Source organism: Miniopterus natalensis, chromosome X (genome assembly GCF_054644295.1).
Source record: "Miniopterus natalensis isolate mMinNat1 chromosome X, mMinNat1.hap1, whole genome shotgun sequence".
Taxonomy (NCBI): Eukaryota; Metazoa; Chordata; class Mammalia; order Chiroptera; family Miniopteridae; genus Miniopterus; species Miniopterus natalensis.
The window spans coordinates 63353314-63381053 of NC_142103.1; the positions used below are offsets into that span (position 1 = coordinate 63353314).

A 27740-nucleotide genomic window follows, 5' to 3' on the forward strand; every position below is an offset into this window, starting at 1 on the left:
TCATTTCCATTTAGAGATTCCATATATATCCTGGTTGGATCAAGTCAGAAGAAAAAACAAAGGCAAGCTAAGGGTAAGAGGACCACACGGAGAATTATATAACAGTATTCAAATGACATTTTCACTTACATGGAAAAAATATAATACAATTAAATCTTTTCATTTCAGTGGCCTTACTGTTTAACTTGTCTGTTTGATTATAATAATAAAGATAAAGAATATGGGTAATTAAATATGGATCAAGTAGATGGAGGATTTACCATGAAGGTAGGGGACATTCTAGGATCTTTCTAAAATAACTATACAGAAGAGAAAATGTTAATCTTAAAATATACACATACACGTGCACACAAATTGTGTTATATCTAGTTTACCTATTTATTTATAAGGACAAATTATATAACAAATAACCTCAACCAATGCTATTTTAATAAAGCACTAAAATGTTTAGGTTCATAACTTTTTGTCCGTTTTACTCAATCATGAATTTTGTTTGTTTTAAGCCTGACAAAATCTCTTCTATAAAACAATGGTCAATTCTTATGGTTTTGTATTAGAAAACCTACAGTTACATGAGTCAATCAAAATATTCTAGAATATGGTAATCTTTGATATACCTTTTATGCAAACACAATCATCTATGAATTTCCAGTTACTTGTTATTGGCTCTTACCCCTTCTTTTGGGTCAGTGTGGAGTCCTCCTCCTGCATGACCATGCCAACATGTCCTCTTTTCTATCAGCGGCCATGCCTGGAGAGCCTAGTTGAAGATGATACCAAGCCATCCATTAGCCATTACAGAATACCAGATCTTTAAAAATGTGACTTAGTATATTGGCTTTCTTAACTGTCATTTGCTACTATAATACTGTGTAATCTGTTACTTTATCATTGTCAAGTTAAGTATATTATAGTTAATTAATGATATCCCATTTGCTTTCCATGTGTATACAGTTTTGCTTTACAATTTAATATAGTTGATTTTACACAAGTGATTATTTTACTTAACATTTTGCCTCACATATATACATTTAGAAACAAAGTAGTTTTTAATACTTCACATTCTATCTTATGCTATAGTAACTTACACACACAGTTTTGTCTCTTCTATCACATGGTAAAATTCTTAAGATTCAGGACAGGCTCTTTTATATCTCCAATGGAACATACCACAGCGTTTTGTGCATGAGTATGGTAGATTTCAATGCTTGCTGGGTTAGCTTATAAAATAGAGCTATCTACAAATATTCCAACTAGCTCTGAAAATACATAAACACCTTGTCTATTATAATTTTTTTAAAGGCCTTAAGATTACTACTGCTCAGGTTAAAGAAAAAAATTTCTTTTCATGTATGATAGATTTCTCATTTTCTTCTACTTATTTTAATTTTTAAAATTTATTTTAACTTTATTTTTATTGTTGACACTATTACAGATATCCCCCCCCCTTTTGCCCACCTCCACCCAGCCCCCACCCCCCATTCCATCTTTGTCTAGGGGATAGGCATATATGTTCTTTGGCTAATTTCTTCACCTGCTTTCATCCAGTCCCCTCACCCCCCTCCCTTCTGACAGCTCTCAGTCTGCTCCATGTATCTATGCCTCTGGTCCTATTTTGTTCTTCAGTTTATTTTGTTCATTAGATTCCACATATAAGTGAGATCATATGGTATTTGTCTTTCTCTGACTGGCTTATTTCACTTAGCATAATAATCTCCAGGACCATCCATGCTGTCACAAAAGATAAGAGTTCCTTCTTTTTTTTACAGCTGGGTAGTATTCCACTGTGTAAATGTACCACAGCTTTTTTTATCCACTCATCTACTGATGGGCGCTTGGGCTGTTTCCAGATCTTGGCTATTATAAATAACACTGCATTGAACATAAGCGTACACGTATTCTTTCTGACTGGTGTTTCAGGATTCTGAGGATATATTCCTAGAAGTGGGATCACTGGGTGAAACAGCAGTTCCATTTTTAATTTTATGAGAAAACTCCATACTGTTTTCCATAGTGGCTGCACCAGTCTACATTCTCAACAACAGTACATGAGGATTCCCCTTTCTCCATATCCTCACTAGCACTTGTTATTTTTTGATTTATTGATGGTAGCCATTCTGACAGGTGTGACAGGGTATCTTATTGAGGTTTTAATTTGCATCTTTCTGATGATTAGTGATGTTGAGTATTTTTTCATATGTCTATTTTTTAATTGTCAGTTTAGTACTGTTAATGGCACTCAAACTTGAGAAGGTTGTTAACCTCTATTCCCTTATCTCTTTATGGTCTAATAAACAGAGACAAGATATAGAATGCAACTGTATTTCTGGTAACGCAATTACTGCCCAAAATAACTGCATTTGCTTTTCAAATGAAAAGCATCCCTTTTCAAAGATATTGCACCCTTTCAAACATACACAAAAATGTCTTAATTTTGCTGCTTCTCACTTATACCATTTATGTACTTGAGCCCTGAAAATCTGTCAGTTTTTTTCTAAAAATATCAATCTTCTTTTCAACACCACTTTGAAAATTCCGTAAGATGACCTAAATCACACAATGGCTGCAACACTTATTTTCACATAATGCCAGGGAGAAAACTAACAGCTCTCTTAGAAGCATTTTAAAAACTGTTGTTTTTTTCCCTAAATGCCTTTAAGAGAAGCACCTAGAGCCTTAAAGTCACTTGAGAATGTTTCAAGAGTAAACAAACTTTGCTCTAAATTGCCATATCAATTTTAACTTAGATTCACGTTTGCAATACAAAAAGGTTGATTACTATCAAACAAAAATTTAAATACATGATCCTTTATGTTTTAACAGTTTATAACCTAAGACTGACAGATGTAGGCACAAATATGACAGTAAGACAAATGTAATGATAAGATATATCTGGACTGCCCTCTCTCATCCACCTAAAATATGAACTTCAATCCCTGGAGATACTTAGCCCAGAATAAAAGAACAGATTCACTGAAGGCCAGGGTAGTTAGTATTTTATCCAGTTTTCATATTTTCATTGTAGTCTTGTTTTGCTAAGGTATTTTTACATTATAAAGCAATGTGAATTAGAAAGAGCTATACTATAATAATTTTTAGTAAGAACCATCCACCAAGCACTCACTATTTGGCTGGCCTCCTGCTCAACATTACATTATCTAAATTCATTCTCACTACAACCCTACAAGGTACTTATTATTGTTATTATTATTATTCCCATTTTACAAACTAGATACTGAGTCTGAGAGAGGCTGCCTTGCTCAAGTTCACATAGCCAGGAAGTGGTAGAAAGGAGATGTACGTTCTTAACAATATCGATATTAGTATCAGTAACATTAGCTGCTGTTAATTTGGCACACACGATGTTGTTTAATTTGTGGCAAAATCATCAATGCAACTGTGATGTTAAAAATAAAGAGTGACACCACCAAAAGTGGCAGAATAAGGAACTTCAGAAATGTGTACCTCCACTAAAGCAATGATTAAGTTGTCAAAAACCGACAGAAACAACTTTTTTTAGATCTATGGAATCTAATGAAACTTATAACAACCAGGGAGTATATATGAAGAAAGAAGTTGCTAAATTTCAGTAGAAAACATTAGGACACTTGTACATACTCACCTACCATAAGCCATTCCCCAGTTCCAAAGGTAGCCATGGGGATGGATGGCATCTCTTATTCCTGGTACGACTTGCGGGTACCAGAGGAGGAAACATGGGTCTTGTTCTCAAAGAACTGTGATTGTGTGTTTTGACTTGCTTGGCACCTCCCCGAACACCTGGCTTACCTTGTTTTGTACCCATCAAAACTACCTTGGAGTTGGAACAGCCTTCAGTGTTGCTTGTTGGAAGAATATAAAGGAATATACTAGCTTTTAAATATATTAAGGCATCCAGGGCAAGGGATAACAGGGGGCAAGCAGGAGACACAATAAAAAGCCTAAGAATGAACAGTCCAGGAAGGAGATACATGGGAGAATAGGGCTTTGAAAAGACAATAACAATATTAGATTTTAAAAGCAGCATAAGTTTAATAAAGGAACACAAAAGTATAAGTATTAACACCTATTTAATATGATGCCAAGAAAAATTTAAAATGTAGAGAAACAAACATTTATAAAAATGAGATATTAAATATACCAAAATGAAAGAGGAAAGGTCCCATACTGGAAGAACACACAGAATGCCAAGAGGGGAAATAAAAAAACCAACCTACCACCTAGACATATTCACTTAGAAATATCAAAGTAAAAGAATATATTCTACAAGAGGCTAGAAAGAACAAATAACATAAAGTAAAAAGAATTAGATTGACATCAGGATTTTCAAAAAGTTAGACTGGATGCAAAAAGAAAATGGAGCAAGACTTTCAAAGCCCTGAAGGAAAAGAATGTCTAGCCTGGAGTTTTATATGCAACAATAAATTGTCTTTTGAATATGATGGCATTATGGACACAAATTTACATGGGTTTGGTCAGTTTGTAAGTCATCAAGCTGTAAACATATATTTGCATTTTTCTGCATATATATCATACTTAAAGAGTTGAAGGAGTGATGTCACAAAATGTCAGAAAAGGAAGTCCCAGCACTTTTTATTCCAAGGAAATACCAAGCTAACAATGATATATGGACTAAAATACCTTTATGAGAATTCCACATCCCAGTTAAGACGCTACAGTGCCCTAGACAAATGACAAAGTCAAGAACAGTTGCACTGAAAAAGGTAAAAAGACCAATTTCACTTTATCTACATGAATCCCTCCCCTAAGCTGACAGAGCTCAGCACCAAGAAAGATCACCCCATCCTGCAACTTCTCCACCAGGTGAAAAAAAAGAGTGAAACATGTATCTAACATCCCAGAATTACAGAGAGCTACACAAGGTACTGGTTTCTGTCTCAGCTCACTAATTAGTACTGATGAAACCAGAAAAGTTTGGATGCCTGGGAGCAGCAAAGAACAAAGGAAAAGCAGTTGGTGTGATGCTACAGTTAACATGGCTTTGCACAATTGGGAGGAGACACACAACTTAAGGCTTCCCTCCTGATAGTGAGGGATAGTAGTGGAACATGCGTCCAACATCCTAGCCTTTCCAGGTGCTGCCTGAGGGGTTAGTTTCTGCCTCACTTGAACCTCTGACAAAACAAACATAGTTTGGATGCCTGTGGGATACTGAGAACAATGTAAAGTAATGAGTGGCTTGCATATTCAGCATGATCAGGAGAAGGTGCACAACTCAAGGCTTATACCATGGGGGGGGGGGGGGGGGGCGGGGGGAAGAAGTGAAGCATGCATCCAACATTCTGGTTTTTCAGGAGGCTAAGGGACCGGTTTCTGTCTTGCTCAATTCAGAGCACTGATTAGACCTGGCATATTATAGATGCCTAGGGCAGCTGAGAACAAGAAATACCTTAGTGATGCACTACTATTTCAGAGAACCAGAAGTATAGCAGATAATCACAAGTGAAAGAGAGAAATTATAAGGCCCTGACAAAAAAAGAAACTAACAAATCTCTCTAATTACAAATCTATAAATACAAGTCTAGAGAAAATACACCCACGGGCCCCCAAAATCTCTAGATGCAATGATTGGTGAAGGTCTTTCCAAGTCAGAGCCAGTGAGTCAAGACTAGGAGATACCACTATTTTTTTAAATGTGCAGATACCAACACAAGGTAAAAGGAACATGAAAAGAGGAAAAGAAGGTACAGTCAAAGGGGAATAAATAAATTCCAGAAACTGACACTAAAGAAATGAAGGTATATGAATGATAGGACAAAATTTTTTTAATAACTGTCTTAAAGATTCTCAATGAGCTTGGGAAAATGGTGCACAAACAAAATAAGAATATTGAGAGAGACCGAAAATATAAAAAAGAAAAATTTGGAGCTAAATAACACAAAAACTGACCTGAAAAATTCAATAGCTGGGTTCAACACAAGACTTCATCAAACAGAACAAAGAATCAGCCAACCTGATGAAAGATCATTTGAAATTATCCACTCAGAAGAATAAAAAGGAATAAGAATGAAAAGCAGTGAAAAAGCCTAAGGGACTTAAGGGATACCATAATATGAATCACTCTTCATATTATAGGCGTCTCAGAAGAGAGAGAGAAAGGTACATAAAGATTATAATGGCTGAAAACTTCCAAAATCTGAAGAAAGAAATGTATAACCAGATCCAAGAAGCTCAACCAAGACTAAAAGAAATGAATCCAAAGAAATCCACAAGATACCTTACAATTAAGTTGTCAAAAGTCAAGGACAAAATGAGAATTTTGAAAAGCAGAAAAAGTCACTCATCACATAAAAGGGAGCCCCAATAAGACTAATAATAGACTTCTCATCAGAAATACTGTACAACGTAAGGGAATGAAATGATATATTAAAAGTGATAAAAGAAAAATATTGCCAGACAAAAATACTTTATCCAGCAAAAATGTCCTTTAAAAATGAAGGTGAGACAAAGACTTTTTGCCTGGCCAGTGTCGCTCAGTGGTTGAATGCTGACCCATGAACCAAGAGGTCACTGGTTCAATTCCTGGTCAGGGCACATGCCCAGGATGTGGGCTCGATCCCCAATACAGGGTGTGCAGGAGGCAGCAGATTGATGCATCATCGATGTTTCTAACTCTCTCTCTTCCCCTCTCTCTAAAATCAATATCTTTTTTTAAAAGACTTTCACATAAACACATGTTGAGGAAATTCATCAATGCTAGAGCTGCCCTTATAAGATATGATAAAGGGGATTGTTCTGGTTGAAATGAAATGGAACTAAACAGCAACAAAAAAGCATATGAAAGTATGAAGCAAACTAGTAAAGGTAAATACAGGGTGGGACAAAAGTAGGTTTACACTTGTGAGCATGTGAAACAGAGTTTATTCCTGTATTATTATTTTTAGTTATCATATTATTTTCCATATGAACAACTGTAAACCTACTTTTGCCCCACTCTGTATATAGACAAATAAAGAATACTATAATAATCTAAAAGTGGTACAAAATCCACTTTTCCTAGTATAGAAGTTAAAAATAAAAGCAAAAACAATAACTAGAACTAGAAATACTGAACTGAAATACATTATAAAAAGATATAATTGTGACATCAATAATATAAGATGTGAGGGTATATTAAAACTATAGTGTTTTTATAAATGATCAAAGTTGTTATTAGCATAAAATACATCGTTATAAGATATTTTATGACAGCTCCATGATAACCACAAAGGAAATACCTATAAAAGATACACAAAAGAAAACCAAAAAAAAAGAAATAATATCACTAAAAACAAAAAAGGTCAATGGAACACAAAGAAAGCATGAACGGAAAAGCAGGAAGGATAGAGCTGCAAGACAGAACACAATTAACAAAAATGACAATAGTTAAGTCCTTATCTATCAATAATTAAACTTTAAAGGATAAGTTCTCCAAAATAAAGAGAGTGGCTAAATGGATTTAAAACAAGATCAAAATATGCTGTCTGTAGACTTTATACTTAAAAGACACACAGGCTAAAAGGATAGAAAGAGATATTCCATGCAAATTGTAACCACATGAGAACAAATAGATGTTAACTCAGAAAGTGTCACAAGATACCTTAACGCTAATCATCAGAGAGATGCAAATTAAAACCACAATGAAGTATCACTTCACACTTGTCAGAATGGCTGCCATCAACAAATCAACAAATAACACTTGCTGGGAAAGATGTGGACATGGGGAACCCTGGTACACTGCTGGTAGGAATGCAGACTGGTGCAGCCACTATGGAAAACAGTATGGAGGTTCCTCAAGAAACTAAAAATGGAACTGTCTTTTGACCCAGTGATCCACTTCTAGGAACTGTCTTTTGACCCAGTGATCCACTTCTAGGAATATATATCCTAAGAATCATGAAACACTAATTAGAAAGACTATATACACCCCTATGTTCATAGAAGCACAAGCTAAGATCTGGAAACAGTCCAAGTGCCCATCAGTAGATGAGTGGATAAAAAAAATGTAGGACATTTATACCATAGAATACTATGTAGCTGTAAAGAAGGATCTCTTACCCTTTGGGACAGTATGAATGGACCTGGAGAATATTATGCTAAGTGAAATAAGAGAAAGACAAATATCACATGATCTCACTTATATGTAGAATCTAAACACAATAATCTGATGAACAAAACAGATTCAGTGACATAGAAGCATGGAACAGACTAATGAATCTCAGAGGGAATCTGGGGGTGGGGGGGTGGGGAGAGATAAACCAAAGAATTTATATGCATATATACATAACCCATGGGCACAGACAATAGTGTGGTGAAGGCTGGGGTGAGGAGTGGAAGGGGTAAATGGGGGGGAAAAGGGGAAATCTGTAACATTTTCAACAATAAAAATAAATTTTTCAAAAAGTGTCACAAGACAAGGACATTATATAATGATAAAAGTTTTAATCCCCCCGCCCAGTCAGTGGAAAGGTGTCTGCCTGGCCAGCAGTCATGAGGAGCAGAGCAGCACAGACCCAAGTGTTTCCCACATCCCTGAAGGTTAACAAGAGTAAGTTTGTCACCAGGCTGTTTGTTCATGGTCTGCATGCAGGCTTTTCCCAGCACAGCTCCCTCCCTCTTCCTCTCCCCTCTGGCTAGATAAACCCCTAGCCTGCCCTGGCCAAGTGCTGAAACTCACCTGACTGGCAACCATTGGGTCTTCCCCAGATGTAAGTAATAAAGGCTATGTCTCTCCCCTCTGGTACCCCAAGTGGTTTTTTTGGACTAGGAAAGAACAATATGGTGCTTCTGGGGTTGGAGCTCCTACAGTACAATTATAAATACACATGCATTCAACACCTGAGTACCTAAATATATGAAGGAAACTGACAGAAATAAAGGGAGAAATACACGGCAACACAACAACAGTAGGAGACCTTAATATCCCTCTTTCAGTAAAAGAAAAAATACAGACAAAAGATCAATAGGAAATTAGAGAACTTGAACAATACTGTAAACCAAATGGACTTAACGAAATGTTCCATCTAACAGCAGCAGAATACCCATTCCTCTTAAGTACACATAGAACATTCTCCTGAAAATAATCACTTATTAGGTGACAAAACAAATTTAAACAAATTTAAGAAGAATGAAATTATGTAAAGTATCGTTTCTGCCAAAGACATAATAAAACTAGAAATTAATAGAAGGAAAATATAAATCAAATCACGGTGATCAATTATGAAAAAAATAAGTGTTGATGAAGATGTGGAAAAATTGGGACCCTGTGCACTGTTGGTAGAAATTTCGGTGCAGCTGCTATGGAAAATGGTATGAAGGTTCCTCAAAATGTTAAAAAATAGAACATATGATCCACCAATTCCAGATTTGGGTATTTATCCAAAAGAATTGAAATCAGGACCTCAAAAACATTCTTGCACTCCCATATTTATTGTAGCATTATTCACAAGAGCAAAAATGTAGAAGCAACGTACATGTCCATCAACGGATGAATAAAGAAAATGTACATACATACAATGGAATATTATGTTACAAAAAAATGATCTTTTTATGCTATCTTTGAAACAGAAATATGTAATTTTACATCTTCAAATTTATCTATTTTACTTATTTCTTTGCTTTTATACTTAGAAAATCCACTCTTACCTTGGGGGTAGATAAATGGTCATATCATTTATTTTTGTTGATATAAGGCAGAAATTTTCAACCTTTTTCATCTCATGGCACACATAAGCTAATTACTAAAACTCTGTGGCACACCAAAAAATATATATTTTACTGATCTGACAAGAAAAGCAGGTATGACTTTGATTCATTCACACCAAAGGGCTATTGTTGTATTGGCTGTTGTTATTTTTTTATTTGACAATCTAAGGGAAAAGAGGTCAATGCTCCTGACTAAATAGTCAGGAATTGCATGTTTTAAAAATTTTTGCAGCACACTGACTGAAAATCACTGATATAAGGTTTCATTTTATATTTAATCATTAATCCATTCAGTTTATTTTTGTATATAGTATTAAGTAAACATCTAAGTCTTTTCTCCTACTGATTTGAAATTTAAAGAATTTAAAGATTTTAAAGATGTGAGAACAACCTAGGAGTTCATCAATAAATAAATGGACACACACACAATATTATACAGCCATAAAAAAGAATAAAATCCTGTTATTTGCAACAACATGGACTTTGAGGGCATTATGCTAAGCGAAATAACTCAGACTGAGAAAGAAAAATACCAGATGCTTATGTATCACATCTAAAAAAAATCAACCTCACAGATACAGAAAACAGATTGGTAACTGACAGAGGCAACATGTTGGGGTGGTAGAAATTAATACTGTATTTAAAAAATAAATAAATAAACACAAAACTCTAAATGCTTCTTTCTTCAGTTCCTTCAAAAGCAATTCTACTCTCTGCAAAAGCCCTAAATATCACTAAATCACAATAAATTCATAGATTTTTAACAGCTAAAGCTTTTTTACAAATGAAAAGATTTGGTAAATAATAACTGAATAAAGATTTGTTAAGTGAACAAGCAAATGAATAAACAAATAAATGAAGATCCAAAAAGGGTATATGCCTTGTCCAGATCTGACAATGAAAAAATCCACAATTACCCAAAACCAGGTTTTTAGATCCTCTTGGAATGAGCACGAAGGTTGAGGAAATCAAGATTTGAAATCTTACCCGAGTCCTCAGGAAAACCTCAACCAAAATTCATTAAAGCCAGTTTCCTTTAGTTCTGTTATTTAGAAAAGCACTTAATAAAATAAATTTTGCCCAGGCATATCCTTGGGGGGGAGGAGGGGGGGCGGAACGACAATTTTGTCAAACACTAAATTTATATTTAGGTCTGTTTCAACACTTGATATTTGGTCTCATTAATCTCCCTGTCTATTCATATGCCAATACCAGTACTGTTTAATTTACACAAAATATAGTATCTGGTATTCTAAGTTCCTCCCTACAAAAACATACGTATAGTACTTTTTCTCCAAAATCTTCTTTGCTTTTCTCACCAGTTTATTCTTCTACAGAAGCTACTAAGATAATTACGTGAGGGTTTCCTCAAAAAATCCTGTAGAGATTTCAACTGGAATTCCATTAAAGCTATTAATTAATTTGAGAAGAATCAATATCAGTGTGATACCACTGTAATTTAACCTAGTTACGAATAGCTGAAAAGGAGCAAAGGAAAGGCCAAATATTATAGGCATTCATTTGTGCAGCTTTGCCAGGAAGCTGCAGTTTAACACTCCCCAGGAAGCCACAGGTCTATTCCCCTGCTGATCCCTTGGGGACAGGACTGGACAGGGAAAGAATGGGTGCATGCCCAGTAAAATTCAGGTGACATAGGGAAGGTACTTGCCTGTAAGTCATACCTAGGAACAGGTCACTGGCCAGAGTAGGCGTGGCCACTGCAAGTGCTGGAGGATTTGAGATATTTAATCTCCTAAACAAAGGAGTTCAAGCTTGACTCCTGGCTTGCAGGGCTCTCACGCTCCTGCATTTGCCCACATGGCCCACAGCCACACACGATGGACTAATGGACTTCAACTCGCTTAATGCTAAACCAGACCCGGCTGTAATATGGAATGAAAACTTTGGACGCTGGCTTTGCTTCTAGCTCTACTGAATCCCCAGGTGCACATCTTCCAAGACTGGATTAAGGGAAATGAGACTTTGGAAATGCAGAGATGTAACTCCATGTAAATAGCTTTCTACCACATCTCATCCTCCTGTGGGGGCCTCCAGAAATGCTTATTCCAACAGTACCCCAAGAACCTCACTCCCACTAGCAACAGAGAAAGCCCATCCACGCTTTTCTACTATAACAAGTGTAATATTGAATATTCTAGTATTTTTCTCCATTTACTCCAATTTTTTTTATGATCTTCAGTAACAATTACTAGCTTTGGCCACAAGGGTTTTAAACAGTTTAAATAAATTTATTCCTAATGTGTCCATATACTATTGATATTGTGAGTCCCCTCTCACCATTATATTTTCTGTAAACTAAGGGCATCTTCACAATCCATGAAAATATTTAGAACTATTGTACTAGTCTGTACAATCACACACTTCTAGATTAAAAACTTATATGTAGAAATTTGCGCAGATATTATCAGAATACTTGAAGAATTATTAAAGAATACATTCTCCCCCCCCCCCCCATTCCTGCCATAAGCCAACACTCCTTGGAACATTTGACTACCTCCTAAATACCTAAGAATACATTGCTATAATTATTAAGATTATTGGCTTTGTGATATAACCCAGAAGGCCCTGCATACTTAGGCTCCCACCTACCTCTCCAGCTTCATCTTATAGCACCTTGCCATGTGTTTATATACTCCTATCACCACAGAGCCTTTGGACATGTGTTTCTCTCAGCCTGGAACTCTCTTCCTTATTTGCCTAGTTAACTCCTACTCATCCTTCGGATCTCAGCTCAGGCATAACTATTTCAGGGAAATCTTCCTTTCCCTTATACAGTCAAATAGCCACACCAGAGAGTATCATGACAGCAGGCTTCTTAACCATATTTCCAATTTTTCTTTTTCTTTTTCTGTCATTACTTAATGTCTATATCCCTATATCCTCATCCATTTGGTTCACAAATGGAAAGACCAAGTATGTCTGTTTCCTATTGTGACCCACAGCCTACTATACTTACTGGTACTCACTATAGTCTTTTATAAGTACCTGCCAAGTAAACAATTAAAAAAAACACCACAGTAAATCTGAGGTAATTTGAAACTTTTGTTACTAGCAACTCTCATTTAAATTGGCTCTACTTTTCAGTTGATTTTGAATGTCCTGATGACATAGAAACCAAGAAAAAAAAGAGAAAGACAACTTCAACTATTCTGAAATTCTCTGTGGATTTTCCTCTTTCAGTAGTCCTTACATCAAAATTCCAGAAAAGTTGAGCAGGTGTTAATATACATAATAAAAATAAGCCAAAGAGAACTGAATAAAAAAATCTTAAAATGATGTACCTAGACAGTCATTCTACTAGAAGTTAGGAGACCTCGGTTTTAAATTATTTGTTCATTATCGCTTTATGCTACAAGACATTTGACTTTTCGGTGTCTCATATGTAAGATTAGCAAAATGGAGCAGATTACCCCTAAAGTCTATTTGAATGCTAACATCTAATGAATCTATGATGCACGTGTAATCACTTTCATATACTTAAAGCAACTGCCTTTGCTAGAAATTAAAATATTAGCTAACAAGCCATTTGAAATATCATTCAAAAGTAAACAAAGTTTACTTGAATGAAATTTGGATAGAATATAATATTTGGCCTTATCATATGACTATCACTGAAATCTGACTTTTATTCACTGAAACTTTATTCTATACAGTAAAAATATTCCATGTAATTCTTATGCTATTCAAAGGTTAATAAACCAAAATTGATAGTAAATTTATTAAAAGACAACTACATTACATAATTGCACATTTTCAGCCATTGTAATAAAATTAAATATATTAAAATAGTGTATCCTATAACTAATCACTTGAAAACCACACTAGCTCTAAAAAAGAAAAGTTATCACTTGCTATTCATGGGGTTTTCTACCATATGAGCCAACCTAAATTATTAAAGCATGAAAGTTAATGTGTACAGATTAATAAACACTGATAATGTAATGACTCAGACACAGGTGAGTTTAAATATCACAAATAAACTAAGGAGGCTCAAAGAAGAGTAAATAGAATAACTAACCTCAGTTATAACTCCAGGAAACTTGGCTAATGAGGTGACAATGAAAAAATGGCGGAGTAGACAGTTCAAAACACCCATTCCCTTCACAGAAATAGTGTAAAACAATCAGAAACAGTCAGAACCAGCTTTATCAGCAGAAGTTTGTAGCTAGTAGACCTGTCTTACAAGAAATTCTAAAAAGATTTCAAGTAAAAAAGATAAAAAAAACAACAACACCAGACAGTATCTCAAAGACATATAAAGAAATAAAGGTTTATAGTAAAGTTAACTACATAGGTAAATATAAAAGTACTTAGTATTATTGGATTATAACTCCAAGATTTATTCTCCACCTGACTCAAAAGACAAATGCATAAAAATATTTATAAATCGGTGTTAAAGGGCACACAATATAAAGATGTAATATATGATAACAATAATGTAATGGGGTTAGAGCGCACCTATAAAGCAGCAGCGTTTTTGTATGCTAGTGAAGCTAAATTAGTATTGATTCAAATCACATTGTCATAAATTTAGCATGTTAATTGTAATCCCTACAGTAATCACTATATATATATGTGTATATACATATATATATATATATGTATATACACACACACACAAAATGAAATGAGAGGGAAATCAAAATGGTATACAAAAATAATCAACTAAACCTGAAAAGGGCAAGATTTGAAGGACAAAAATGGTTAATGACATAGTGGAAACAAAGGCAGAAATTCTTCCTAATTAGAAATAACTACAAAAGTAAATGAATTAAACTCACCAATCAAAAGGCAGGAATTGGCTGAATGGATTTAAAAACACAATTCAAGAGACACTCTTTAGATCCAAAGATAAAAAAGGGTTGAAAGTGAAAGGGTGGAAAAAGATATTCCATGCAAATAACCACCAAAAGAGACCTGGAGTGGCAAAACCAGTAACAGACAAACCCTGTAATATAATGAATGATAAGGTCAATACAAAACAACCACATAGAATATCAATGAAGAACCAAGAATTTAAAAAATGCCATAGAGCAACATACAGAACACTACATGCAATAAAAGCAGAATACTTATTCTTCCAAACATATGTGAAACATTCTCAAGGGCTGACCACATGTTTGGCCACAAAACAAAACTTAACAAATTTCAAAATGGAGTAAAACTAGAAATCAATAGAGGAAGGAAAACTGGAACATTCACAAATATGAGGAAATTGAACACACTGTTAACCAATGAAATCACAAGGGAAATTAGAACATATCCTGAGAGAAATAAAAATGAAAACACAACGTACCAAAAACTTAAGAGATTCATCAAAATCGGTACCAAGAAGGAAATTTATAGGCATAAATGCTAACACTAAAAATGAAAAAAAAAACCCTCAAATTGACCACTTAACATTACATCTTAAGGAACTAGAAAGACAAGAAAAAACTACAACCAAAGTTAATACAAGAAAGAAAATTATAAAGATTACAGTATAGATTTAAAAATTGAGATGAGAAAAACAAAAGGAAAAAATTGCTAAAACTGTCTTTAAAAAAAACAAAAACTAAAAAATTCTTAGCTAGAATAGGTAGGAAAAGAAAGAAGACTCAAATATAATAAAATCCAAAATGAACGAGAGGTTCTAGACAAGATGGTGGAGTCAGTGAACGCTGTGGTCTCCTCCTCCCATGACATCAAAATTACAACTAAATTATAAACAAGCAACCTGGAGAACCATCTGAAAACCAGCCAAACAGAAGTCCTAAAACTAAGGATATAAACAAGAAGCCATGGCAAGTCTGGTGGGAGGGGCAAAGACAGGAAACTGGCTGGCTCAAAACCCACATGTGGTTCGTTTAGAATCCCAAGGATATCTCAGCTTACACAGGCCTTCCCTGAGGAGCAAGAGGTTCCAGCCCCACACCAAGCTACCCAGCCAAGAGCAACAGTGCTGGGAAGAGGAGCCCCCAAAACATCTAGCTGTGAAAATGAGTGGGGATTCCATCCATCCAGGTGAGAAAGAGAACTGCTGGGAAGCCAGGAGTCCTCTTAAAAGAGCTTGCACATAGATATGCTCACTTGCAGGCACTCACTCTGGGCTCTCAGAGAGACAGCAACTCGGGAGGTGCCAAAGATATACAGGGATAAACTGACGTGTGTGGTTTTAGCACAGTGACTGAAAGGACAGCCACCATTCTCAGTGTTGAGCCCTCCTCCTACATGGCCAGTGTGAGGAAACCATGTTGAGCCCTCCCCCAACAGAACCAACTCATGTACATACCAAGGCTCTATCAACAGCTAAGCCTTACCGGCAGCCAGCAGGTGGTAACAGGACTCAGGGTGCCCTGTGCCTTATCTTATGATGAGCTGGCCCAGGCATAACACTAGAGGCAACCAGACTCAGTTTGCAACATGGCCTCAATCACATACTTCTAAGTCCAGCACTTTGAAGCTCCTAACAGATGATCCAGAGTCACTCACAGAAAGTGGCTGACATGGGCATTCACCAAAGCCCCTCCCAAGAGGCCCCAAACCAAGATACCTGGTGGCTGGCTTCAGAAGACAACAGAATACTACCTAATAAGCTCCACAAAAGGCACTACCAAAAGGTGGTCTCAACAGACACCAGAGCCCACAGGGGTGAATCGCACAGTAAGGGGTTAGTCCCCACACAGCAACCCATGTGCTGTGGTCATGGACAATTTTGAAAAACAGTCAGCCTGAGGATCAATACAACCTACTGAAGAGCCAACAGCAATCAAGGCTCAACTGCAATAGGAGGGTACACGCAACCCTCACAAGGGACATTCCTGGAGCACTCAGCTCAGTTATCAGAGATACAGTGTTACTGGGCTGCACAGAGGACACATGCTACATAAGGCCACCCTGCCAAGATTGGGAGACATAGCTCACTTACCTAATACATAGAAAAAAACACAGAGACAGAGCCAAAATGAGGGGCCAAAAAAAATTGTCCCAAATGAAAAAAACAGACAAAATTCCAAAAAAGAACAGACAAAATGAAGGCAAGCAATCTACCTGAAACACAGTTCAAAACATTGGTTATAAGGTTGCTAAAGAAACTCAGGGAGAACTTCAACAAAGAAATAGTAAACGTTAAAAGATCTTCAACAAAGAAATAGTAACCATAAAAAGAACCAGTCAGAAATGAATACAATACGTGAAATAGTTTTTGCCTGATTTGCTTCTGGACCCAGGGCTTGGAAAAGCAAACCGTTGTGCACATCTTGGTCCTTTCCAAATGCACCCAGCACCAGCAGAGGGAACCATAAGCTGTGGAGTGCAGAAAGCTTCAAAAAGGGTACTCAAGGCCAGTCACAAACAGCATCTGACATTGGCCTGCACCAGAAACAATCCAAAAGAATGGAAGTCCTGGCAGATCTACCTAATACATAGAATCAAACCCAAACAGGGAGCCAAAATGGGAAAACAAAAAAAGCCCTGCCCTAGCAGGTTTGACTCAGTGGTTAGTGCCGGCCCTTGGAATGAAGGGCCGCGGGTTCTATTCCGGCCAAGGGAACATATCTTGGTTGCAGGCTCGATCCCCAGCCCCAGTCGGGGCATGTGCAGAAGGCAAGCAATCCATGTCTCTCTCTCATATGGATGTTCTCTCTTTCTCTCTCTTCCTCCTTCCCTTCCTTCCACTCTCTCTGAAAAGCAATGGAGAAAATATCCTCCAGTGAGGATTTAAAAAATATAGATCTAGAGAAACAAGATGGTGGCGTAAGTAACAGCTGCACCCGCCGCCTCCCACAACCACATCAAAATTACAGCTAAAACACAGAACAACCATCATTCAGAACCTCCTGAAATCTGGCTGAACAGAAGCCCTACAACCAGGGAACTGAAGAAGCAGCAAGACCAGTAGGAGGGGCAGAGACGGGGGCTGATCAGGACTGAATCGGAGATGCGGCCGTGGGCTCAAACCCAGTGCTGCAGTTTAAATTGGGGAGGGACATCTCTGGGTGGAGGTTTCCCGGAGGAGCGAGGGGTCCCGGCCCCACAGCAGGCCCCCAGCCCAGGGCTCCAGGGCTGGGAAGAGATGTCCCCACAACTCCGGGCTGTGAAACCTGCGGGGACTGTCGTGGACGGTAGTGGAGGCTGCGGGAGTCCCAGGCAGCTCCTCTGCAAGGGCCCGCGCACAGACTCACTGAGACGTGCTCCCTCTGAGCCCCAGCGCCGCGCAGCAGCTTGAAACTAACCTGCCTGAAATTGGGACGAGAGGTGGAGGGGCGGCTTTCTCCCAGACAGAAGAGATGGCAGAGATCACTGCTCCTGTGGCGAGTCCTCCCCACATAGCCGGCAGGAAGGCGCCATATTTGACTCTCCAGCACCTGACTCACACCTTTGGCCCAGCCCCATGATTCCCGGAGGCTCCCTCCTCCCCACCAGCAACCTCATCCAAGCCATTTCCAGTGGCTTTTCTATGCAAGTGGCCTCTCCAGCCTCATGCTTAGGGACTTTCCTAAAATCTCTCAAACAAGCAGCAGCGTGCCCCATACAGCTTCATAAGTGGCCCCAGGCCTGGCACTAGTGGAAGCCTGCACTGGTTCATACAATGGCCTCTCCTGGACGATTACAAGCCCAGCACAAGTAGCAGCCAACTATGATTTGCTGTGTAGCTCATGCTGTGTGGCCCTGGGCATGGCACAGGCAGAAGATGACTTTGCACTTCCTAGTAGACCTCAGAGACAGTGCACCTGGTGGTTAGACTCGACCACGTGAGATTACAACCCTACCTCATCCACGAGTGTCATACTCAAGGGGTGCATTTGGTGAACGCCAAAGCTCCACTAAAGTAAATCCTGCTCCATAGGGGTGTTTTTTCCAGCACAGCAGCTCTTTGGCTATAGTTGCAGCTGGTCCTCAAAACTGATTGGCCTGGGGGTCAATGCCTCCCAGAGACGCCAACAGCAACTAAACTCAACTACAACAGGACAGTGCACACAGTCCACACAGGGGAGCACCTAGAAGGCCCAGCTCAGGTAACTTGGGAGGTTGAGCCATTAAACCCTACAGGACACCTACTACACAAAGCCACTCTACAAATTCCAGGAGACATAGCAGCTCTACCTAATACATAGAAACAAATACCTGGAAGCAGCCAAAATGTGGAGGCAAAGAAACATATTACAAAGGGAAGAAGAGAAGAAATCTCTAGAAGGGGAACTAAATTAAATAGATCCAAGCAAACTAACAGATACAGAGTTCAGAATTTTGTTTATAAGGATGTTTAAGCAGACTATTAGGGAAATAACTGAGAAAATTGATAACATAGTAATGTACCAATTTGAAACGAAGGCTATAGGAACTGAAATGAAGAATAATTTACAAGGAATCACTAGAGTAGAGGACACTGAGAATCAAATGAGCAATTTGGAATAAGAGGAAACAAAAAAACACCCAACCAGAACAGCAAAAAGAAAAAAGAATCCAGAAATATGAAGACAGTATAAGGACTCACTGAGACAACTTCAAGAGGCCCAACATTCATATTATTGGGGTTGCAGAACGGGAAGAAAGAGACCAAGAAATTGAAAACCTATTTGAAAATATAATTACAGAAAACTTCCCCTACCTGGAGAAAGAAATCGACTTACAAGTCCAGGAAGCACAGAGGGTCCCAAACAAAGGGAACCCAAAGAGGCCCACAGCAAGACACAGCATAATTAAAATGCCAAAGGTTAAAGACACAGAGAGAACCTTAAAAGCAGCAAGAGAAAAGCAGTTAGTTACCTACAAGGGAGCATCCATACAACTGTCAGCTGATTTCTCAACAGAAACTCTGCAGGCCAGAAGGGAGTGGCAAGAAATAGTCAACATGATAAAAAAACATGGAACTACAACCAAGATTGCTTTACCCAGCAAAGCTATCATTTAGAATTGAAGGTCAGATAAAGAGCTTCACAGATAAGAAAAAGCTAAAGGAGTTCATCACCACCAGACCAGCACTACAGGAAATGTTGAAGGGTCTTCTTTAAGAAGAAGCTAATGAACAGAAGAATCTTACAAACTAAACAGATCCAGAGACATTGATGCATGCAACAGACGATCATATTTCAGAGGAAAGAGGGAAGGGGGTTGGAGGGTGGGAAGAGATTAACCAAAGAACTTATATATATGCATATATGCATAACCCACAGAAACAGACAATAACCAGGTGAAGGCCTGGGGACGGGGTGGGGGGCGAAGTGGAGGGGGTCAATTGGGGGGGAAATGGGACACCTGTAATACTTTCAACAATAAAGATAAATTTAAAAAAATAAATAAATAAATATAAACCAAGCCCCCAATGAAAAAAACAAAAGACTTCAGAAGAAGAGCTAAGTGAAATGGAGATAAGCAATTTATCAGATATAGTGTTCAGAATACTGATCATAAAGATGCTCAGCAGCATGAGAAAAGAAATGGAAACTATGAAGGAAATTAAGAATGACACAGAAGAAATAAAAAAACAACAACACAACATCAAAAGGAATAAATAGCAGATTAAGGGAAGCTGAGGATCGGATCAGCAAATTAGAAGACAGGATAGAAAAAAAAAAATTAGTCAATCGGAGAACCAAAAAGAAAAAACAATTTAAAAACAGGAGGACAGCCCGGCCGGGCATGGCTCAGCAGCTGAGCATAGATCTAGGATCCAAGAGATAGAGGTTCGATTCCATGCCCAGGTTGCGGGCTCGATCACGAGTTGGGGGCGTGCAGGAGGCAGCTGATCAATGATGACGCTCTCATCACTGATGTCTCTCTCTCTCTCTCTCTCTCTCTCTCTCTGTCTCTCTCTCTCTCTCCTTTCTCTCTGAAATCAATAAAAGATATATTAAAAAAAAAAAAAAAAAAAAACGCAGGAGGACAGTTTTAAAGGAACTGTGGGACAACATGAAATGTAACAATATTTGCATCACAGAAGTGCCAGAAAAGGACAAAAGCAAAGATTAGAGAATTTGAAGAAATAATGGAAGAAATCTGCCCTCACCTCGTGAAGGAAAAAGTCACACAAGTTCAGAATGCACAAAGAGTCCCAAGCAAGAAGAACCCAAAGAGGCCTACGCCTAGACACATCATAATTAAAATGCCAAAATTTCAAGACAAAGAGACAATCTTAAAGGCAGCAAGCCTTTAAGCAATCTGTTACCTGCAAAGGAGCTCCCATAAGGCTGTCAGCTGATTTCTCATCAGAAACTCTACAGGCCAGAAGGGAATGGCATGAAGTATTCAAAGTAATGAAAAGCAAGGATCTGAAACCAAGACTATCATTCAAAATAGATGGGAAATAAAGAGCTTCCAAGACAAAAAAAAAAAAAAAGGCTAAAGGAGTTGATCACCACCAAAACAGCATTGCAAAAAGTGTTAAAGGTAACGCTGTACTAAGTTGAAATAGAGAGAGTAAGAAACATAGGCATAAAGTAATAAAATGTCAATAGATAAGTATCAATCAATAATAACCTTAAATGGATTAGGTGCTTCAATCAAAAGACATAGGGTAGCAAAATAGATAAGAAAGTAAGACCCAAATATATGCTGTCTATAAGAGACCCACCTCAGAACAAAAGACTCACACTGGCTCAAAAAAAACCAAAAACAACAATAACTACTTCTGGAAGACTTTAAGGGAGAGATCAAAAGCAATAGTCATAGTAGGGCACTTTAACACCCTACTGACTTCACTGGTTAGATCTTCCAGACAAAAAATCAACAAGGAAACAGTGACTCTAAATATCACACTAGATCAGATGGATTTAATTGACATTTACAGAACATTTCATCCCAAAGCTGAAGAATATGCCTTCTTCTCAAATGCACATGGGACATTCTCAAAGATAGACCACATGTTAGGACACAAAACAAGTCTGTACAAGGTCAAGAAGACTGAAATCATATCAACCATCTTCTCAGACACTTAAACCTTCAAATACTATGCAGCTGTAAAAAAAAGGATCCCATGTCCTTTGAGACAGCATGATGGTACCCGGAGAGTATTATGCTAAGTGAAAGAAGTCAGTCAGAGAAAGACAACTATCACACAATCTTACTCATATGTGGAATCTAATGAACAAAATAAACTGATGAACAAAATAGATCCAGAGACATATAAACATGGAACAGGCTGACAAATCTCAGAGGGAAGTCAGGGATGGGTGGGTGGGGAAAGATTAACCTAAGAACTTACATGCATATATGCATAACCCATGGACCCAGACAACAGTGTGGTGAAGGCCTGGAGGGATGGGGCAGTGCAGGGTGGAAAGGATCAATAGGGGAAAAAAGGGGACATTTGTAATACTTTCAACAATATATACTGAAACATTAAAAAAAAGTCTATGATGACCAAGTCAGTCGTGGGTTAAATAAGTCAATGAAGCAGCCAGTCAGGGCAAACAAGTCAAAGAAGTAATCAGTCAGGCAATATAACTCCATGACCCAGCCAGGCAGGCAACAGTAGTCGATTACCAACTCAGGCAGGCAGAACTAGTCAAATGCCAAGTCAGGTAGGCAGAACAAAAAATAAATGAAATAAAGACTACTCTAGAAGGAATCAAGGACAGATAAGATGAAGCAGAGGATCAAATTAGCAATTTGGAATATAAAGTTGCAGAAAACACCCAATCAGAACAGCAAAAAGAAAAGTATAAAGAAATAAGGATATTTTAATGGACCTCTGGTATAACATCAAGTCTAACAACATTCACATCATAGGGGTGCCAGAAAGAGAAGGGGCAACAAAAGATTGCAAAACTATCTGAAGAAATAATGACTGGAAACTTCCCTAGGTTGGTGAATGGAAAGGACACACAAGTCCAGAAAGAACAGAGATTCCAAAACAAAATGAACCCAAAGAGGCCCAAACCGAGACACACCATAATTAAAATGGTGAAGGGTAAAGAAAAAAAAAACCTTAAAAGCAGTAAAGAAAAGGCACTTCGTTTCCTACAAGGAGGCTCCCCTAAGACTACTAGCATACTTCTCAACAAAAACGTTTTAAGCCAGAAGGAATTAGAATAAAATATTCAAAGTGATAAAAAGAAAAAACCTACAACCAAGATGACCAAACAGGGCTATCATTTAAAATTGAGAGATAAAGCCCGGCCGGGCGTGGCTCAGTGGTTAAGCGTCGACCTAGGATCCAGGCGATCGGGGTTCGATTCCTGGTAAGGGCACATGCCCGGGTTGCGGGCTGCAACAGATCAATGACTCTCTCATCATTGATGTTTCTATCTCTCTCTCTCCCTCTCCTTTCCTCTCTCTGAAATCAATACAGATGTATTTTTAAAAATAAATAAATAAATAAAATAAAATTGAGAGATAAAGAGCTTACTAGACAAGTAAAAGCTAAAGGAGTTCCTCACCACCAAACAGGCATTACAAGAAATGTTAAAGGAACTTCCATAAGAAGGGGAAAAAAAGAACATATACATGAATTATAAAACGGTGATAAATATGGACCTATCAAACATCACTTTAAATGTAAATGGATTAAATGCTCCAGTCAAAAGGCATAAGGTGACTGCATGGATGAAAAAAATCAAGATTCATACATATGCTGTCTGCAAGAGACCCACTTCAGATTCACAGACACACAGACTGAAACTAAAAAAAATGAAAAAGATATTTCATGCAAATGGTAACAAAAAAACCTGGGGTAGCAATACCTTTATTAGACAAAATAGACTTTTAAAAAAAGGCTATTATAAAGACAAAGAAGGATATCTCATAATGAGAAAAGGATAAATTCAACAAGAGGCTAAAACCCTTGTAAATATTTATGTATCCAATGTAGGAATACCTAAATACATAAAACTACTGACAGACAAACAAGGAGATATCCAAAGTAACACAGTCATAAGAGGGGACTTCAGCACTCCACTGACATCAATGGATAGATCTTCAAGACAGAAAAATAGGGAAACAACAGCCTATAAAATGACATATTAAACCAAGTAGACTTGATATTTTTAGAGCATTTCAACACAAAGCATATATATTATTTTCAACTGCACATAGAACATTTTATAGGGGAGTTGTAAGGACAAAACACAAGTCTCAATAACCTTAGGAAGACTGAAATCATATCAAATACCTTCTCCAACCACAATTGTATGAAACTAGAAATCTATTACAGGAAGAAAACTGAAAAACACACAAACACATGGAGTATAAGTAACATGCTACTAAACAATGAATGGGTTAACAATGTATTCAAGGGACAAATCAAATGATACCTTGAAACAAATGAAAATGAAAACACAATGACCCAAAAATCTATTGGACACAGAGAAAGCCGTCCTAAGAGGGAAATTCATAGCAATACAGGTAACCTCAAGAAACAAGAGAATCTCAAATAAAAAAAATCTAACTGATCACCTAAAGAAACTATAAAAATAACAACAAAGCCCAAAGTGAGAAGAAAGGAAATAATAAAGAGTGGAACTAAACAAAATACAGTTTTTAAAAAAAAACACAATACAGAATATCAAAGAAAGCAAGAGTTGGTTCTTTGAAAAGATAAATAAGATGGATAAATCTTTAACCAAACTCATCAAGACAAAAAGATACAGGATCCAAATAAATAAATCAGAAATAAAAGAGGATAAGGGAGAAAGTCACCACAGGAATACAAGGGGTTATAAGAAAACACTATAAATAATTATATGCCAACAAAAAGACAATCTGAAATAAATGGATAAATTCCTAGAAACATATGATGTTCCAAGACTGCATCAGGAAGAAACAGAAAATCTGAGCAGACCAATTGCTCCCAACAAAATTAAATGAGTAATCAAAAAACTCCAAACAAAGTCCTAGACCCAATGGCTTCACATGTGAATTTTACCAAACATGCAAAGAACTAACACCTGCTCTTCTCAAATTATTTCAGCAACTTCAAAACAAGGAAAGGCTACCACACTGATTTTATGAGTCCAGCATTACTCTGATTCCAAAACCAGACAAAGGTATCACAAAAATTAAAAATATTAAGCCAATATCCCTGATAAACATAGTTGTAAAAATGCTTGAGAAAATATTAGCAAACCAAATTCAGCAATACATTAATGATCCGATCAACTGTGATTTATTCCTGGGATGCAAGGTTGGTACAGTATCCACATATCAATTCAGGTCATGTACCACATAAACAAAATAAAGGATAAAAAATCATATGATCATATCAGTAGAAGCAGAAAAAGCATTTGATAAAATCCAGCAGCCATTTATGATAAAAACTATCAGCAACATGGGAATAGAGGGAAAGTACCTGAAAATAATAAAGGCCATATACGACAAACCCACAGCTAACATTATACTCAACAGGAAGAAACTGAGTGTTTTCCTTAAGATGAGGAAAAAGACAAAGATCACCACTTTCACCACTTTTTTCAACATAGTACTGGAAGTCCTAGGCACAGCATTCAGACAATAATATCAAATAAATGGAATCCAACTTGGAAAGAAGTGAAACAGTCATTATTTGCAGATGACATGATAACTGTATGTAGAGAACCCTAAAGATTCCACCAAACAACTATTAGGACTGATAAATGAATTCAGTAAAGTAGCAGGATACGAAGTTCACATTCAGAAATTAGTTGCATTTTATATAGCAATAACAAACTATCAGAAAGAGAAATTAGGAAAACAGTTACATTTACAATTGCACTAAAAAAATACTTAGGAATAGTCCTGCCCAGTGTGGCTCATTTGGTTGGGTGTCATCCTGAGTACTGAAAGGTTATGGGTTTGATTCCCAGTCATGGCACATGCCCAGGTTGTGGGCTCGATCCCCAGTATGTAGGAGGCAGTCAATCAATGTTTCACTCTCACATTAATGTTTCTATCTCTCTCTCCCTCTCTTTTCCTCTCTCTCTCTAAAAAATAATTTTAAAAATCTATACTTCCCATAGCAGTACAGATTCAATGCAATCCCACTCAAAATCCCAGTAGCATTTCTTTGCAGAAATGGGGGGAAAAAATCCTAAAATTCATATGGAAACTCAAGGGTCCATGAAGAGCCACAACAATCTTGGGGGGAAAAAAGTTGGAGGCCTCACAATTTCTGATTTTAAAACATATCACAACTCAATAGTAATAAAAACAGTATAGGACTAGCATAATGACAGACATATAGATCAATAGAACTTAGAGAGCCCAGAAATACATTCCTGCCCATATGGCAAAATGGTCTTTTACAAGAGTGCCAAAACCACACAATGGAGGATAGTCTCTTAAGTAAATGGTAAAGGTACACTGGATATTCACATGCAAGAGAATGAAGCACTTACCTTACACCATACACAAAAATAAACTCAAAATGGATTAAAGATCTAAAAACAAGTACAAAAAGTATAAAACTTCAAGAACAAAACAGAGGGAAAATGTCATGACATTGGTTTTGGCAATGTTTTCTTGCATACGACATCAAAAACACAAGCAACAGCCCATCCTGCGTAGCTTAGTGGTTGAGCGTAAACCTACAAACCAGGGGGTCACAGTTCCACTCCCAGTCAGGGCACATGCCCAGGTTTCTGGCTTGATCCCCAGTAGGGGGAGTGCAGGAGGCAGCCGATCAATGACTCATCATTGATGTTTCTCTTTCCCTTTTTCTCTCTGAAATCAATAAAAACATATTTAAAAAAAACCAAACACAGGTAACAAAAGGAAAAATAGACAAATGGAAGTACATTCAATTTTAAAACTCTACACATCACAGAAAACAACGCAGTGAAACACTGAGTGGGAGAAAATAGTTGCAAACTATCTGATAAGGGGTTAATATCTAAAATATAGACATGGAAATCATACAATTCATCAGCAAAGAATAAAAATGCAATTTAAAAATGGAAAAATGAATAGATATTTCTCCAGAGAAGACACAAATTGCCAACAGGTCCATGAAAAGGGGCTCAACATCGTTAATTAGCAGGGAAATGCAAATCAAAACCACAATGAGATATCACCTCTTACCTGTTAGAATGGCTATCATCAAAAAGACAAGAGACAATATTTGTTGGAAGTGATGTGGAGAAAAGGGAACCCTTGTACACTGCTGGCAGGAATGTAAACTAATGCGGCCAGTATGGAAAACAGTATGGAGGTTCCTCAAAATATTAAAACAGAACTACAATAAGATCCAGCAATTCCACTTCTAGGTATCCAAAGAAAACAAAATCACTGTCTCAAGAGATATCTGTACTCTGAAGTCATTGCAGAATTATTTACAATAGCCAAGGCATGAGAACAACCTATGTGTCCAACGACAAATGACTGGATAAAGAAAATGTGATATACTCTATATACAAAAGGGGATATTATTAAGCCATATAAAAGGAAATCCTGCCATTTGCAACAACATGGATAGAACTTGCAAACATAATGCTAAGTGAAAAACAGACCGAGAAAGACAAATACTGTATGTTCTCACTTATATATGAAATCTAAAAACCCAAACTCATAGAAACAGAATAGACTTGGTGGTTGTTAGTGGTGGGAGGTGGGAGAAATGGGTGGGGGGGAATGGGATTTTATAACTTCCAGTTATAAAATAAGTTCTTCAGAATACATGATACAGTCACTATAGTTAGCAATACTGTACTGTATATTTGAATGTTGATAAGAGAGTAAACCTTAAATTCTCATCACAAGAAAAAAAATTGCAACTATGAGGTGATGCATATTAACTAAACATATTGTGGTAATCATTTTACAATATGTACATATATCAAAATCATTATGTTGTATACCTTAAGCTAGTACAATATTATGTCAATTATATCACAGTGTAAGACTGGGAAACTAAAAACGAAATAAGCAAACAAAAACAAAGTTAGGCTCAGGTATAGAGTTGCATAGGATTAAAAGTCAACTAAAAACCAGAACCAGTTTTGACGTGTATGTGTTTGAGTGTGCACATGTGTAATCAGTGGTTTATTTGGAGTTGATCACAAAAACCACCAAATGTTATAAAGCAGTAAACTGAGCACTGGGATAATTTAATTTGAATCATCCAA

At 37.2% G+C, this 27740-nt stretch overlaps 1 protein-coding gene across 2 annotated transcripts in view; it reads right to left on the reverse strand.

Moving 5' to 3' along the window:
• ABCB7 (ATP binding cassette subfamily B member 7) overlaps positions 1 to 27740 on the reverse strand; it is a 124448-nt gene that overhangs the window by 84396 nt on the left and 12312 nt on the right. The window contains exon 2 of one of the 2 annotated variants that reach the window (XM_016203899.2): positions 674 to 760. The exons of the other annotated variant lie outside the window; for it this stretch is intronic. Coding sequence (XP_016059385.1) covers positions 674 to 760 — 87 coding nt within the window. The remainder of the gene's footprint in view (positions 1 to 673; positions 761 to 27740) is intronic. 2 annotated transcript variants of the gene reach the window in all.